Source organism: Marmota marmota, unplaced genomic scaffold (genome assembly GCF_001458135.2).
Source record: "Marmota marmota marmota unplaced genomic scaffold, marMar, whole genome shotgun sequence".
Taxonomy (NCBI): domain Eukaryota; kingdom Metazoa; phylum Chordata; class Mammalia; order Rodentia; family Sciuridae; genus Marmota; species Marmota marmota.
In genome coordinates, this window is record NW_026000021.1 from 4,399,454 (window position 1) to 4,416,805 (window position 17,352).

The 17,352-nt window shown below is 34.8% G+C and overlaps 1 protein-coding gene across 2 annotated transcripts in view; it reads right to left on the reverse strand.

Annotated features, from left to right (window-relative positions):
* Dpp10 (dipeptidyl peptidase like 10) overlaps nucleotides 1-17,352 on the reverse strand; it is a 1,278,687-nt gene that overhangs the window by 480,989 nt on the left and 780,346 nt on the right. For both annotated transcript variants that reach the window (XM_015501723.2, XM_015501724.2), the window contains exon 2: nucleotides 455-569. In XM_015501723.2, the coding sequence (XP_015357209.1) occupies nucleotides 455-569 (115 nt within the window). The remainder of the gene's footprint in view (nucleotides 1-454; nucleotides 570-17,352) is intronic.

Below are 17,352 nucleotides of genomic sequence, written 5' to 3' on the forward strand. Positions count from 1 at the left end.
CCTGCATTTAGAGAAGTCAGTTGTTATTTTTTAAAAATTTGATATTCTATTTGTCAAATCCTCTCTTTCCATTTCTAAAAAAATGGGTTATTATCCACAGACAGACATTTCTAGACTCCACTCCCTCATCTTCAACCCACACTAAAAGTCAAATGTCTCATACGTTTAGAAAACTGACAAACATAATAATTCTCTAAGTAGCAACAGAGACTAAAGACCTCCTTGGCATTCTCAATTTATATATTTTACATTTTCAGTTTCCAAAAAAATCTGCATGATACTTGAACTTCAAAATTACTGTGCCATTTGCAAAATGTCTGATTATGCTTTTTTAAAAAAATCCATCCAATGCTAATGTGTCCTCAGATACCACATATTGCTACCCTTTTAAGGCATTTGAATGTGAAATTATCATCCACAATACCATCATAAGAGAGGAATAAAGACAGATTACCTGGGGTTAAGAGGATGACTGACATAGTGATGAGTGAGCATACAACTAAAATCACCAGCAGGGCAATAGCAATTCCCTTCCAGTTTCTCTGTGGAGGGCTGTTACTTCCCAGTTCCTACCGAGATAGAAAAAAAAGAAATTTCATAATTATACATGCTCCAAGAGAAATATATTCATAAAGGAATGATTCAGTGCATGGCACAATCACAGTTTGAGTGCTGATTAGAATCCATTTCCTCTTTGGTAACTCATTTAATTATTCAAAGGTGCATATATTATAAATGGCTATCTTTTGGGGGGCAATCGGATTTCTCTGAAGATAACCCATCAGAACTTAATGCCTACTGTCGAAAATATATCTGGTGTTTGAATGAATTGACTGTAAACACCAGGATGATAGCCAAAATATTCTGCAAAATAATTATGGAAATAAAGTGAGTCAATTTACATTTATCCATGCTACAATGAAACCCACAATAGATTTAAATACAACTGTTTTTGAAGCACAGTCAACTACTTTTCTAAGTGGATAGGGGAAAAGATTAGAAATGGGGAAATCACCCCAAATGCTCCTCACAGCACAACAGTGCTCATTGATCAACACAGCAGGTTCTTTTTAAACATCCCCACCATTCATAAAAACCAACAAGACATAGTAACTAGATTAAATAAGTGCTTCTCTATCAATATTGATGCTGTTGTCTCAGTGGGCAATACACATGATATTGGCAAGGAGGTAAGATGGATGGGGAAAGATAAACTTGAATACCTCTCACAATGTATGCAATAAGGATTTTCATTTTTCAATGGATCTCTGCTCTATTCTGTTGAAAGGAAATATATAACCACAGTTCACCAAAGCAAAGCACGGACAACATTGATTTAATATGAAGGTCAGGTTTTTTTTCAATATTGTTTAAAAACAATGAGTATTCATATCTTTCTTCCTACTCCATTCCCCAAACTCTACATCCTTTCCAGGCAAAATTTTCTTTAATTAGAAGTAGCTACTTCATTCTGGGAAAAACATGAAGGTGTTTAGTTCACTATGTGTGCATTAATCATACAAGAAGCCACAGAACAGCTTTGATTTAAACTAAGATTAACAGGATAGAAACATTTTAATAGTTTGTAAATGTCTTCCTGTGACTCACAGATTAAAATATTGTTGCCAATTTTCACCTAGTGATTTTGGCATTGAATTCTGTCATAAAGATATGAAATTGAAATGATTCAATAAAACAAGAAGAATCTGAGCAGAGGAGTTTTTGTTTGGGGTCCCCCTTCTCTCATCAACCACAGTTTGTCTTTCATTCTGATGAACTAAATCTAGTAAAGGTCAATTGCATTGTTATTTTTTTTAATGACTCACTCTACACCTAATTTCAAATAATGTTTATTTTCTAACACCTCTATTCCTCTTGTACTTTGTTTATAATTTTCATTCATATTTTCCATACAAATAAAGAAAGTGGCTTTCCCAAATTCTTAGGTTTAGAGTAGCAACTTCATGTCAAGCCACAGTTGTCTTATGATCATATACCCTTATCTGGAATGAGGAATTCTTGCAGAAACTTTTGAGTTCCTTCATCAGAAGATGTATGCTTGATTCTCCTTGATTCCCCACAGTAACACCCTATATCAAGGATCCTTGTAAGCCAGAATAAAAGTAGGAGGGTTGCTGTTGTGAATCAAAGTCACCAATGGCTCTGAAAATGGTGAAACACTGATTAAGATCTAAGAGAGTAAAAGAGGGGCAGGGACCAACATCATGTGGGCATCTGAGCCAAGAACAATAAACACTTTCTTAGTAACTCTAAACAGGTTCTATTGTTTCACAGTTCAAGGAAAAATAATAGGAATTTAGCAATTATAACAGACTTTTCATTCCAGTAAAAGAATCAAGAAGAAAAAAATCACAGATTCTAATCTACCGATTCTGATCTTTATGCACTGCCACTGTAACTACTGATAGACCTGCAGAGAAATGACTTCTGACTGTGTATTCCAATGTTTGAATATGATAATACCATGTAATGTCTGAAATGTTGTCTAACACAGGGATTTAGATATCTTACTGTATGCCTGGCATTTTACTAAGTATTTCATATTCACAATATCACATAATCCTCAAAATAATCCTATGAGATTACTATTATTTTGACAGACTTGCAAATGAGAAAAAATGGGATTTAGAAACATTAATTACTATCTGCTTATAGTTAACAAATGGGAGAGATAGGGGTCCTGTCCATAAAGTCTGGCTACAAAGACTATAATCTTAACTAATATAATATTCTTTGTCTAAAGATAAATATTTCTCAAATAAGTGAATTAATAAATCAATAAATCAATGAATTATTTGGAACCATATAGTGGCACAATACCTTAGAAAATTTACAGTGATACTCTAAATTCGGTAATTATTTCAAATAAATTAATATTTTCACAGTCATAGCCACCTATGGAAGTATATCATTTTAAAAATAAGATGTGTTTGAATGAGAAGAATTTTTCTGTTCATAAGGTGATTTGCATAAAAATGAATGGCTTCTCTAAAATGACTCATAAATGCCTACGGCATGTAGAAGTCCCTGTTTAATGATTGCTGACTTGCTGATCTCTCAGAATGATTCTGTCATTTCCATCCTCTTACATTGTATACTACAATAATATTTCAAAAGCACGCTTTCATTATGTGATTTTATTCTCTAAAGTCCTTTTACATTTCACCCCATGTAAATGATCAAACACAAATGTGTGAGTCTAGACAAGTAATTGTCTTTATCTAAACTTCAGCATTGTCTCCTTTGGAGAAAGAACTTGTAACCCCATACTATCTGATTACCATTCCCTAGATTTGCTTCAGGAGTTTCAAATGACATTCATATCACCATTCCATTTCTAATTTGGTTTCATCCAATCCCTTTTGTTATAGTCTACATCTTGAATGTCCCCCAAAGGCCCATATGTTAAAGGCTTGATTGACTGCCTATGTGGTACTATTGGAAGGTGGTAGGACCTTTAAGAGGTGGAGCCTAGTGGAAAGAAGTTAGGTCACTGGCGGCATGCCCAGCCCCTTCTTGGCAATCTATTTCCTCTGCCACATGATCCCCACCATGATGTACTTAGCCACAGGCCCAAAGACATTAGTACCAAGTGGTTTTAAACTGAAGGCTCTGAAACCATGAACCAAAATAAACCTGTCCATCTTATATGTTGTTCACTTAGATATTTTCTCACAGTGACAAAAACCGATACATTTTTCATATACATCTAATTATTGACCTTGTCAATCATTCCACATTCTGCTCATGTGTCTCTTCCCCTGGGAGTCTTTCCCAATTATGTAAGCCAAACATGATTTTTCTTCCTGAAAGTCCATTGTAACAATAGGCATGATCCCACTCTGCTATTTAATAGCTGTAAGATTGCAAAGATATTTCTAAGCCTCAGTTTGCTTTATTAAAAAAATCTGAGTAACTGGAATATTATTTTTAAATATTGTGAGGATTAAAGTCATATAAAGTCCATACCACAGTATGCAATAAGAAAATTCACTACTTGTTAAGTTCTTTGTTCTCCTTCAATATACTCGGTGAGAGTTACTCTTTTTCATCATTCAAGGCTCCTCCCTAGTGCTCCTGTCTCAGGGAAGTCTTGTCTGACTAATTTTTCTAACATAAGAGGCCTTGTCTCCTTCTATATTTGCATTCAGCTTTATTTTATTCATTATATATTGTATAATATATTAAATATTCCATAATATTCATGCATATATATTTGGAGTATACCATACATATGTTTTATTTGACATTCATCTTAATAATATACAGTAATCTCTTTAAATGTTTATTTTATTTGCTTCGGGGGACCTCACAATTTTAGTAACCTAGTTCATTTTGTTCTTTTCTATGTTCCTATCACCTCACAGACTTATTTCTCAGATCATAAAATATCATTGACTGAATGACAATGAAATGAATGAATGATAGCAACATTATGCTAATGGTGGTGGTGTAGTAATTGCTATTAAAATCATGTACAATAATTCATCACATCCCTGTTTTAGTTATTAACTTCTTAAAATAAGAATTGCTTTTCAGACAACTTTGATTCCTGAGACCACTTAACGATCTCAGATTCTTAGAAGAGATACCTAGAAAAAAATTACCCAATTAATTATGTGGTGAAAACAAAGATAGGAAGGTATGTAGAAATTCAGGACCATGGGTTAAATACATAATGACAGCAAACTTTTTAATTGTGATTAATTGCTTAAGATTAAGTCAACTGCAATTATTTTTAGCATTATTCATCTGATGCTTGAATTCTGAAATTGTTTCCATTCTTCAAGCTCCCTCTTGAAAAGACAACCTCATTCAATGATAACCTCTATTTCTGGGGAAAGTAGTCATGATCAATTTGCTTTTTGATGATCTTCTATCACTCAACATCTGAAAGCAATCAATTGCACCTTGCAGGCCACAGAAAATGTATGATGCTGTGTGGCAGCCTAAGATGTGAAATATGTACAGAGTCCCACATCTAGATGTTATAGATGCAGAAGAGAGTCAGTGTTGTGTTATGATATCAGAGAGTTTGGGAGTTTTAAGAACAAATACTATAAATACCCATATGCAGTACTACTTTTGTAAATTAGTTCTCTAATTGGTGAAGGCATCAGTTGAGATATAACCCATGCACTGAATGATGATGTTTAGGTCAATAACAAATTACCTATAACATGGTAGATACAGCCTAGGTGTATAGGAATTTATATCATATTGGTTTATGTAGTATAATTTATGATGCTTGCCCAGTAACAAAGTTGGAGAGGGACACAAATTTTAGTATGTATCCCTGTAGCTGAGCAGCCCTATGACTATATTTCCCTTCAATTTCAGATTATGTTTAGTACTGTGATTGATGAAAACCTCATTAATGTTACTGACCAAACCAAAATGGATCTATAACCTAGCTATTCATATTATATCTATTGCCAATCAAATTATTCAACACTCTTCAGAGAAGTTGAGTTTATAGGAAAAGCCTGACTACTATGAAGATAGTTTATAAAAATCCCACGGAATTTTTAATTTCTCCAGGTGGAAAGAGAATGATACCAGAATTCATAATAAAAAGGAATAAAAACAACAACAAAATATGACGAGCAAGGTTTCTATGTCATTTCATTTAGCAAATAAGGAAAAAAAGCTTAACCATCAGATTTGTTTTCTCTAAAAATAAGGTAATATACAGAGCATCCAGATTTGCTTATTTTAAATTTAATCATAATCCATTTATACTTTCTTTTGGAAAACAATGATGCATTCATCTGCCATATCTGTCCCGGAAGAAATATAGTCCTTCTACATTGAAAAAAAATCTCTAAGTGTTGATATTTAGAAAAAAAAATAAAAGAAAAAATCAGTGAAATGTTGAAATTATGTTTTTAAATTGATTGTGGGTGTGTTAATACAAATATATTTTCTTCAACCACATGTCTAAGAAGCACTGAAAAGTTTTTTTTTTTTTTAAATATCTTTATTCAGGCTTTAAAAGATGTACTAGATCTTCAGTGAGTGTTAGCACTCATTGTAGGAATTTTTTAGCCTGTTTCTCAACATCATCACACCAGTTATCCAAAAACTTATTCTTCACTTGTTTTCCTCATTCCTGTACTTACTCTTTTGCTTCAATACCCTTCTGATCTACTTAATTCTTCACAAACACAGACTCAATCTTTTCTAGGACAAATTTGATAAAATTCCTCATTTTTTAAAATGAAACAAAATATTCCTATCAATTCATTTCCTGTTTAATAGCTAAAAATTTTGAATTATTTTTCATTTATTTTTATTTTACTGAGTTTTCACATTTTCAATAGTACAATTTTCAATTATTGATAGTTCATAAATAGTCCAAAGACATTCATACTTAATCTGAAAACAAAGTAAAAATAATTTCAAATTTTCTAAATTGTCTCATGACATTACAGAAGTGCAGAATTTTCAAATTAAGACTTTATAAAAGATACCTAAGGGCTGGGGATGTGGCTCAAGTGGTAGCCTGCTAACCTGGAATGCGCGGGGCGCTGGGTTCGATCCTCAGCACCACATACAAATAAAGATGTTGTGTCCACCTAAAACTAAAAAATAAATGTTAAAAATTTCTCTCTCTCTCTCTCTCTCTCTCTCTCTCTCTCTCTCTCTTAAAAAAAAGATACCTGGAATAAACACTGAATCTTTGAAATATGCTTTTATGGCATAATTAGAAAATGTTTATCCAGTTTGACTTTGAAAACCTTGAGTTAGTAATTTGACAGTTGGCCAGTTCCCTTTATGTGATTGTTGGTGACACGATCCTAGAGAATTACCATTAAATTAAAAACAAAGATGACAGCTATCATCAATACAGTATGTAGTATTAGTTTTACATTTCTCATGTCATGTCTTAGAGGTCTGGTTCAGGGGTAAGTAAGCATAAGTAAGCATCTATGATTCTGAACATAATTATGGTTTCAAAAAGCAACTAAAACTATTTTTAAAATACAAATAAGGAGGTCTGGTGTGAGAAAGGAAGCAAACTAGGAATCTCCGGCCCTCCTTCCTTCACAGACACATCAAATAAATAACCAACAACTAATTTACAGAGCCTCATGTGAGCTCTGGTAACTGGTAAGTATCTGCAGCAACCAAGTGAATGTCTACTTGAGAAAAAGCCAGTGGCTTGGGAGGCTGAGGCAGGAGGATCGGATCAAGAGTTCAAAGCCAACCTCAGCAACTTAGTGAGGCCCTAAGCATCTCAGTGAGATCCTGACTCTAAATAAAATACGAAAACTGGCAGGGGATGGCTCACTGGTTGTGCATCCCGGGGTTCAAGCCCCAGTACATCCCCCTCAAAAAAAAAAAAGTCACAATAGAGAAGGTAGAAAGTTTCATGGCATTTTTGTTTGTAAATGCTACACCCTGGCACAGTAAAAGCAGCAGGAAATAATTTAGTGGTAGAGAACATGGTAAGCATGTGCCAGGCCCTGGGCTTGATCTCCAGCACTCAATAAATAAAAATATAAATCCATGCTAATAAAAAAAAAAAAAAACATATGGTATTTAGGAAAAGATGAGAAGCAAACTGTATTTTAAAGAAAAAAAGTTACATGACCAGAAACATAAATAGGCAGATTTATATTTTGGTTTCTACTTTCTCACCACACCTTTTCTGAAAGAAAGGGCAATTGAAATTGCATACAACATTTCAATAAGACATGGTACTAACTAAATAAGGGTGTCAGTTTTTTTCCACTACATTCTATTACCAATCTGCTTGCTGCGCAAACCTTTCGGGAGGGCTTTCTCTTGTTTCTCTGACACCACACTTTCTTGTTATATATCCTCTATTTTCAATCACTTCTCTAATATCTCTCACATGTGGAGTTTCTCAGACCTTAACCCTTAACCACCTCATTTCTCTTTGTGAATACCACATATAGTGATCTCAGTGATACTTTTTGTATCATTCAAATTTTCTATCAACTTTATATGTTGATGTTAATAAGAGGATGCATAGAAAAAAATCATAAAAAAGAAAATACTATCTTCTGTGTATATATAAATGTTAATATCAGTTGCTATTTATAGTATCTACCAATTCTTAACATGCCCCTCAGATTCGTACTATTCAGGTTCCTGCTCTTGTTCGGCTTTGCTGAGAGAATGCCATGCTACAACGTAGCATCTAAAACTTGATCCAAGGATTTACATCTTTCAGATCTGGATTCTTGATAGCTTGTTTCTATCTACCCATTTAAATGGTTCCTTACCTTCATGTAGGCCATGAATACCCACCACATTCAGCATCATTTGAAAGCTGTTTGATATAAAAATGACTCAGTCTATCCCAGAGCTTCTGAATTTCCTGGGCCTGAACAGACCCAACAATTTATTTTAATAAGCTTTCCAGGTGATTCTGCTGCATACTGAAGTTTGAAACGCATTCCCTGAGATCAGTGCTATTCAACTCTGGGGTCACCTGTGGGGTTGTACAGATGCAAATTATTTATCCCCAACCCAGACCTATTGAGTTTCTGGGGAGGAGCTGAGAAATCTTTGTTTTAACAAACTGCAGATGATTCCTGTGCACAAGAAAGTTTGAAAACCTTCAACATAGAGATTAAGTCCTCTACCATAGAGATTAGTTCTGGAACAGCTAAAATGATCCATTTCAGAGTCACATGAATTTGGTGAACACATTATGGCTTAGAGGTTTGGGAGTCAGTATACCCAAAGTTCATTCTCCATTTATCTACTTACTAGCTCTGTTACATACACAATTAATTGACTTAATCTATACAAGCATAATTATAAACCTAATTATTCATGCCTAAGATATATTATCAGGATTATTAATCTTCCTTTATACTTACTATATTTATAATCATCTTTAAGTCTGAACTGAGTTTTTCCTGGACAGAAACTAATTCATACCCATCCTTGCATCCCTAGCACTTGGTAAAGCACATATTATGTATTCTGAAAATATGTGGAGTAAACCACTGTGTTCAACTTTATGTTCTGAATAGAGAATAAGGATGTATCTCAGCAACATGTGGACTCAGAGATGAAGTAATTATCTTCACCTGAAATCTACAGAGAAACGCATTCTAAGAGTGCAGTTCTTAAGCCATCTCAAATGCTATATCTTTGTGGTTCAAAGAACACTAAAGGAATGTCAGAGATCTACAAATTGGAAATATAACCCTAAAATTCTGGGGATGGTTAACCGGTATAAATTGCTAAGAAGCCAATTATCTTAAAATTTGATTTCAGGAGATGAACGGGCTGCACATATATTCTCTTCTATGCATGCCCTAACTAATATTTAACAAACTAGCCTCATTGTAAAAGGATGGCTTCAGTTTATTGTTCAAGGAGATGTCCAGATATTAAATGGATGGAAGGAAAGAAAAGAGAAAGAAAGGTGGGAAGACAGAAGGTAAGGACTCCAGATGAACTAATTGCCGCCAGTAAAGGCCAATCTATTGGGGAAGAGTAGAATTTCATTAGACAATAGAGGAACAAAAGAGAAAATAAAATGTTTTTTAAAACACTCAACATTGTGGTGCAAGTTGTTAAATGTGAAAGGAATCTAGGGAAGAGAGATCAGCCCTGGTGTTAAACGTTAAATATGGGGAAGATTAATTCTATTCTGGCCCTTCCTCAGTTAGAAATCTAGATAAAAAGAAGGTTAGATATAAAAGATGGACAAATGTCACCCCAGGTCAAAGGGAGCCCCCACTCCCCACTATCTCTTCAAGATGTGTTTAATGTGTTTCTTTTTCTGGTGCTAAAGGTTGTAATTGCCCAGGAGTCAAATTAAGATTCCAAACAAAGGTTAAGCAAAATACAGCTGCTTGAAAAGAGCAAGTATCGCTGCAGCTTCAAGTGAAGTTCAAGGCCAGCATTATTAATTTGCCCTTCATAACACAACTGACCTTTAGTTGCTGCTGAGCATCTGGGGGAAAATTTGGCAATTTACCCGGTCTCCTTATCTTAACTAACTGCCTTCTTCTCAGTCATCACTGCTCCCAAGCCGAAAACCAGCTCAGTTAGGTTAAGCAGGTGCCCATTTTCAGGAAGTGTTGCCACAGGAAAGTTGGTGGCTAGGAAGAGTTATTTCAGCCAAAGAACTTGGGCTTTGTCCAGAGTTAAAACCCATATTGAAATAGAAACAGACAATTTACATAAATAAAAACATGATTTTCTCCATACATTTATTTGGTGAGCATCTATGAGGAACAATGAACTCTAAAAGAAATAAATATAAAAAACTTTGAAAATTAAGCATTTATTGTAAAAATTTCAATGCTGCCCTTTAAATAGGAGAGATAGAGATATAGTCTCTTATTATTTTAAGTTTAAGCATAGTATTTGTGTAGGAGAATATTTTCCTAATACCATTTTTATATATAGAAATTTAATATCATAAAGAGGTAGCTGCGGGTAAGATATCAATTTTATAACTTTTCCTTCACAAGAAAAAATAACGAGTACAAATTAACGAAATGGGGCAGAACAGGAACTAAATGTGCTTTTAATTATTTTTATTGCTTTTGCCATTAAAATGTTAATATGTAACCATACAGGTATTTAAAAAGGAAAGAAATAATAAATTACATTTCCTCTGTTACAATCAGGATTTCATGCTCCTTTTAATTATAAATTTTAAGAATATGTGTGTTAACCTTTCTACTCTTCTGTTGGTTAATAGCCAATTTTAACACATTATGCGATTAAGAAAAAAGAAGTTAACAGAGGTATGAGCCTTTTATTTAAATCTGTAATAAGGTAGTATTCTGTATTCTGGTTATTTTTTCCAGAAAGTCCATGGACCAGGAATAATTAAATAAGCCCAAGGTAAGTTACACTTTATCTGTCTAAGCATGTACCACATCATTTGTGCTCTGCTTAAAGGAGGATTCCTCTGGCTGAAATTTTTGTATGGAGGAATAAGGCAATTACTGGCCTCAAAGACAGTCAATGTTGCTATTCATCTGCTGAAGAGAGCCTTCTTTTTCCTGAGCCTTTGTGAACAGAGTAGCCAGTATCTGCAGCAGTCCCTAGACTGTCCCCCTTAGCACATCAATTTTTAAATAGACCATTCCCCACACATTTCAAAAAGAGCTTTGCTCCAAAGATTCATTTTGCCTGAATTATTAGATTAATGGCTGTTTAAATCTAAGTTGGAGTATTCTTTTGTTCTGCATTTATTTTTTATCCTTCTGTACTTTCATTCCCAGGAGACGAAAACAAAATTCTCTCCACCTTGTGTGTACCTGAGGGAGGAAGGGACAGGGAGTGACAACCCATCTGCCAGGAAGAGATAACTAACTTCCTGTAAAATCATCACTGCTTGGCCACATGAGAAACATTGATTGATTCTGTGGTGATTCTCTTAGCATAACAAAAGTATTCTGAGAGTTTGCTGATGTTTAATAGTTGTCTCACCCCAATTGTGGGTTTCTTTCTCCATCATAAGATATATGGGTACAAAACTTCCATAGGGATAGTCACAATTAATAAGCTTACCCATGTGGACATAATCATTTTTCATTTTGTTATGCTTTTCAAGAGATTTTTAAAAGCAAATTAAAAAAGAAAGTCATCTATACTATTTTGGAAATTCCCTTTCTCCAAAAGCAAAAACTAAGAGAGAAAGTCCTTCCAGATGTAAACTTACAAATGCTAATCTGCCTGCTAGAATATGAACTCCACACTAGCGGAATCTTTTTTACCTTGTTTCCTGTATCTGCAATGCTAAATGCCTGGTCTGTAGTAGAATTGTAACATTTATTTCACAAATAAATCATCTGTAAAACCAGAAGCATATTTCTGTCATAGATCAACCTACCAGTTCATGCATGTTCACCACACTGTGACTGTGTTTTGGGTCTGGGTTTAAAAATCACCTATCCAAAATCATTCAGTGATTTCCCCAAGCCTGGATGAGGTCTCCTCCTGAGTCTGCTCATAGAGGCTTGGCTCACTGCTTTGGTGGTACTTGCCAAATTGCATCTGATTGTTCAATGTCATGTGTTTCCTCTGCTAGCCTATAGCTTTGACCAAAAAATTTAATTGAATAGGTTGGGAATATGTGGCATAAAGCACAACTAATAATGAGATAGAATAGCTTCTTTTTCAATAAAAATTTCTTTCTTCTTTTTTTTAATGTTAGAGGATTGCTTTTGTTTGCCTTATTATCCCTTTAGTTTGGCTTTCAGGGAAAAACAAGAATGTGCAAAGCAGGAGGTGAATGTCTATAGTCTCAGTTTGACCCTTCTGCAAAAACAGAAGTTACAAATATTTATGTGGATTCTGAGTTCTCCAATACTTACCAAGTTTTGTATGACCACTATAAAAATACCTGAGGCTGGGGACTTTTTTAAAGATACGTATTTAGCTAAAAGTTCTGGAGGTCTTAGAGTATAGTGCCAGACTCTGATTGGCTTCCAGAGAGGGCTTCATGGAGGGTCAAAAGGCATTGGAAAAACAGAAAGGGGAAGACAGCAGGGGCAGAGGAGCATGTGGTGGAGAGAAGCTGATGGCAGGTGCAAGACTTGCTCTCTAACAAACCCACTCTCAGGGAAACAGTCCAGTCCTGCCAGAGCAAGAGAGCACTCCTACAGGGAAAGCATTAACCCCTCTTAAATAACCTGTTTACCTTGGTCATCATGCCTCAGCATAAGTTTAGGTGGGGACAAACCATATCCAAACTGAAGCACAGATTGTGTATGAACTTGCATAGAATCTCTCAGGAGATATGAACCTCACCTTACCATGCACTGTCTCTCCCTCTTTTTCTTCCTTTTAAAATCACCAACTAATACCCATTGTACCTGTCTTTCCACGTAAGAGATGAATTCCTCTATTGCTACCCTGCATGACTGAATTCTACAGTTTTCGAAGAACTGAACGTAATTCCCTTCATTTTTCCTTACCAAAAGATCATCTGCATTACCTGGTGGTTTAACAATGAATTTGGAAAATAAAAGAAAGCACTACCTCCCTCGAGTTGAACCATATGAAATAGCACAGGTCCCAATCCACAGAGAAACATGAAGCCTATGCCATGATTATCTTGACATTTCCAAAGAAGCCATGCAGCAATCAGAAAAGGAAACCATCAGCAGTGCCCTCTGGGCTATCCCTCACTCTGAGTCCCATGACATACAAATCTTCATTGGAATGAGTGTCTAAGAAAATATTAAGTTCATACCACTAAAGATTCTAAGATTAAAATCATAGAACCTTGGGGCTGGGGTTGTGGCTCAGCAGTAGAGCACTCGCCTTGCACTGTGAGGTGCTGGGTTCAATCCTCAGCACCACACAATAAATAAATAAAATAGAGGTATTGTGTCCAACTACAACTAAAAAATATTTTTAAAAAATCATATAACCTCACTCTACTTTCATGTACACTGAGCAACTTCCAGTTGTTCATTTTGCTTCTCCAAAACACTTGTCAATGGAACAAAAGAGCCTGACCATACTGACCCATGTCCTACAGGCTGCAAGATTGTTTTTCTTTTCTTTATCAATTTACACTTTGGCAGTTTGGTTTATTTGCTAGTCTCTGTGTCCTTGGTTAATGTGAATCTGTACCCATGAGATGGATCCATTTAATGTGTTTACAAACATCAAAGTATCTGTGCCCCAAAGCTGAATGCCAGGACTTGTACTTCAGTGAATCCATCAAAGTAAATGGGATGTTATGAGAAATGTGGGTGTCTAGCTGGTTGACTTGGCTGAGTGATAGCTTGACCTTGGCATTCACCTGCCTTTCAAACTTTCACAACACACACATTTCAAGGATTTTCACCCAATATTTTCAATAGAGTATTGAGTAATAGCACATCCTAATATCACTGGAGAATTCTTAGACCCTCAGTAAAAGTGTTTTAATTTGATAACCATGTTTCACAGTTACAGGGAACAATTTTTGATATAATATCAACATCAACAATGATAATATACACTTATGCACCACATGATGACATTTTGGTCAGTGATAGACCACATATGCAATGGTGACCCACAGGATCAAATCCCTATTGTCTAGTGACAGTGTCAATTGTAAAGAAGTATAGCACATGTAATCATGTATAGTACATAATGCCTGATAAGGATAATGATAATAAATAACTGTTACTGGTTTATGTAGTTACTATTCTTTTTTTATCTTTAGTTTAGAGTGTACTCCCTCTACTTTAAATATTTTACTACAAATATCTAAGTCTATATTCTGTTATGCCAGCAGCAGCTCATATTTTTCAGGTGTCTTGATGACATCATTTTTCTCTTGTGTTTATTTAATCTCATGTTAGTTTGTTGAGCTAGACCCTACACACACTAGGCTATAACATTTATATATAACATATAGCTGAGGTGTTTAATTTCTGTGCAATCTAGGTTTGTACAGGTTCACTCTATGGTTTTCAAACAAGAAATAAGTTGCATTTCTGTGAACATCCCCCATTAAATGACTCAGGACTGTTATTATGCTTGTGATCCACTGAGACTCTGCACTCCAAATTTGGACACTCAACACTTTAGAGAAAATAGCAGCACAGCAAGTAGATAGTAAGCTGTAGAATAAATCCAAAGTCTGTTCACAGCAAATCCATTTTACTTAAATACTTGATGTGTAGAAGTGTTCTAATAACTTAAAATATGGTGTTTAAAAGTAAGCATGGATTCAAAATGGCGTAGTATATAAAAACTACAGGCTACATTGTAAAGACTAAAATTTAGATCCCAAAGATATTTCAACAAGTAGATTTTCTTGAATATTTGGGCTCCTTTTTACTACTATTTAGGGGTAAAATGAAAGTTTAAAGAATGTTGTTTTTAAATAAGAGCAAAAGAATTCAGACTGTATATTCTAAGTAAAAATGACCAAGAGAAAGTTTAACTGGTTTTACATGATGTTATTTATTTCTCTACATGTATGGATAAAGATGTTACTAGGAGGCATTCATTTCTACGGAGTTTACATGAATAATAGCTTAAACAGCACTAAAGAAAATCAGAGTAGTCACTTGACAATACTGAACTCAAGAATTTCTCCTAGAAATATTTTAGAACAGAACCCGATGCTGCCTGTGTGGGATAGTTTAAGGAAAATTCCATAAGGAAGCAAGTGTTTAACCTGGATGACCCCTTAAAATACTTTCCAGTTCTAGGTTTTTCTGATTACATAAACGTACAGGAAAGGCAATCAATTTCCCTAGTCTTAAGCTTGGGAAAACATAGTCTATATTATGTAATGGATTTTTAGAGAGTGCACAGTGGCACAGGGCTATACATCCATAAAATCCAGCCAACCTCAAGGCCTTTGTATTGATGAATGTGTTGAAAAGTAATGAGTCTACAATGAGGATCTGGTCAGTGACCACTTCATCGTCATAAAAGATCGGTTCTGAAATTCTCATGGCTATATAACTCACAAAAGTTTCCCAGTAGTAGTTATTCTTATTGATGAAGGGGCTTAGCATCAACACATCCATCATTTAAGGTAGTAGGAGAAAAAAAATCTGTATATAACTAAATATTAATACACTGGCCATAAAAAATTGTTCCTGGAGACAGCTGTCATGATCCTGTTTAAAGCAGAACTGTGCTTCATCCAATATTTAAAGAGAAAAAACAATACACACCATTAATTTGCTAGCTATTGGAAATTTGTGATGAGGAAAATTCAATATGCTATGTTGGTTAGTAAAGCTTAAAGTAAAAAATTTTATGTCTTCACATTGAATAATATTTGATTAATGACCTTGAGTATTTACTCCAGGGTAGATGAAAGCAATGGTATGTAGAAGGGCAGCACCTGATTTGTGGTCCTGTAACAAACTCTAGTCCCTTCCTGCGCAGTAGAGGTGGAGAGCTGGGAAGACCAGCTAGAATTACTAGGCCTAGTGTTGAGTTGACCTGCCTTATCTTCCTTTCCTTTTAGGGGACATAGGAAGAGTTTTCTTTGGTGGCCAGAAAGAAGAATTTCCCTCACAAGTAACACTCAAGAATTTGATAAATAATATTATTGCAAATTCATGATTTTAATGCACCATGATTTAGGGGAAAATACGAACATCTTTCCCCAAAAAATATATCAACTTGAAGAAATTCTTACTCATCTGGCATCAATGATATTTTGGGATTAAGACAATCATTTCTGCTTGAAGGTTATTTCAACTTGGTTCTCCTTCTTTCTGTAGTTGAAGTCCCAAATTCATGCTTTAATCTGTAGTCTCAAATGATTCAGCAGGATTGTAGCCAGTTCCTGCAGAGAGGTATCTTTGTCCAGAAACAGAATTTAAATATTGCTATTATATATCTGATTTGCCATAGATCATGGGACTTAAGGAAATTTCTACTAAGGATTTGCAAACTACATTTCCTTTTATATCAGAAGTGTATAAAAATCAGACCCTTTTTTTTTCCTTCACATTGCTGCAGATAAAACCCAGGAACTCATGCATGCTAGGCAAATAGTGTAGCACTGAGCTATATCCTCAGGCCACAACCTGGACTCTTGATCAAGTAAGTGTGGTATGCAGTAAAGGGCTCTTACAAGTCAGAAGAACACTGGAGACATAACACAGACGAACATTGCTTATTTGATCCCTGATTTTATCAAAATGCCTTTCTTGAATAATTTAATTTTCAACTGGTATTACCATAATAAACATTATGAATTCTTTTTGGCCATTTTCTTGGGTATTTTATTTTAATCAAACAGTTCATTAAGAAAATTTCAAACAGAGAAAAATTGAGGGAAACACATAGCGAATAGGCATGTGACCAAAACCTAGCTTCTAGAATTGTTTTCTATATTTGCTTTGCTTCATCACCTATATAACTCATGCATATATTCATTAATCCATGTATCGATATCTAAACATACACAAACACCTCTGTGAATCTACATGCACATATGTACGTATATAAACATATGCACATACTCATGCTTCCATTAATCCATCAGTTCATCTACCTATCAACTAAATCTTAATTTGGGGTACATTTCTAGGAAACTTGTACATTACAAGGTACCTTGTAATTTAGATGCTTTCAAGACTAAATACTCCAATACGTATATCACTGATTTCACTATTTCTCGTAAGATTTTCTTAAGGTTTATTCTTAACACAGAATAAAATAGACATATTCCACATGACTCAGCTATTAATTTTCATTTAAATATTTGTATCCATTTTGGGTGAAAGCTTCAATTGATCTCATGTTCCCCAATTTCTGATACTCTGGGACTTGCATCTCCATTGTTATCTTTATTAATATACATAATAGTTTCAGGAATACTGAGTTTGCAGTCCTACACTT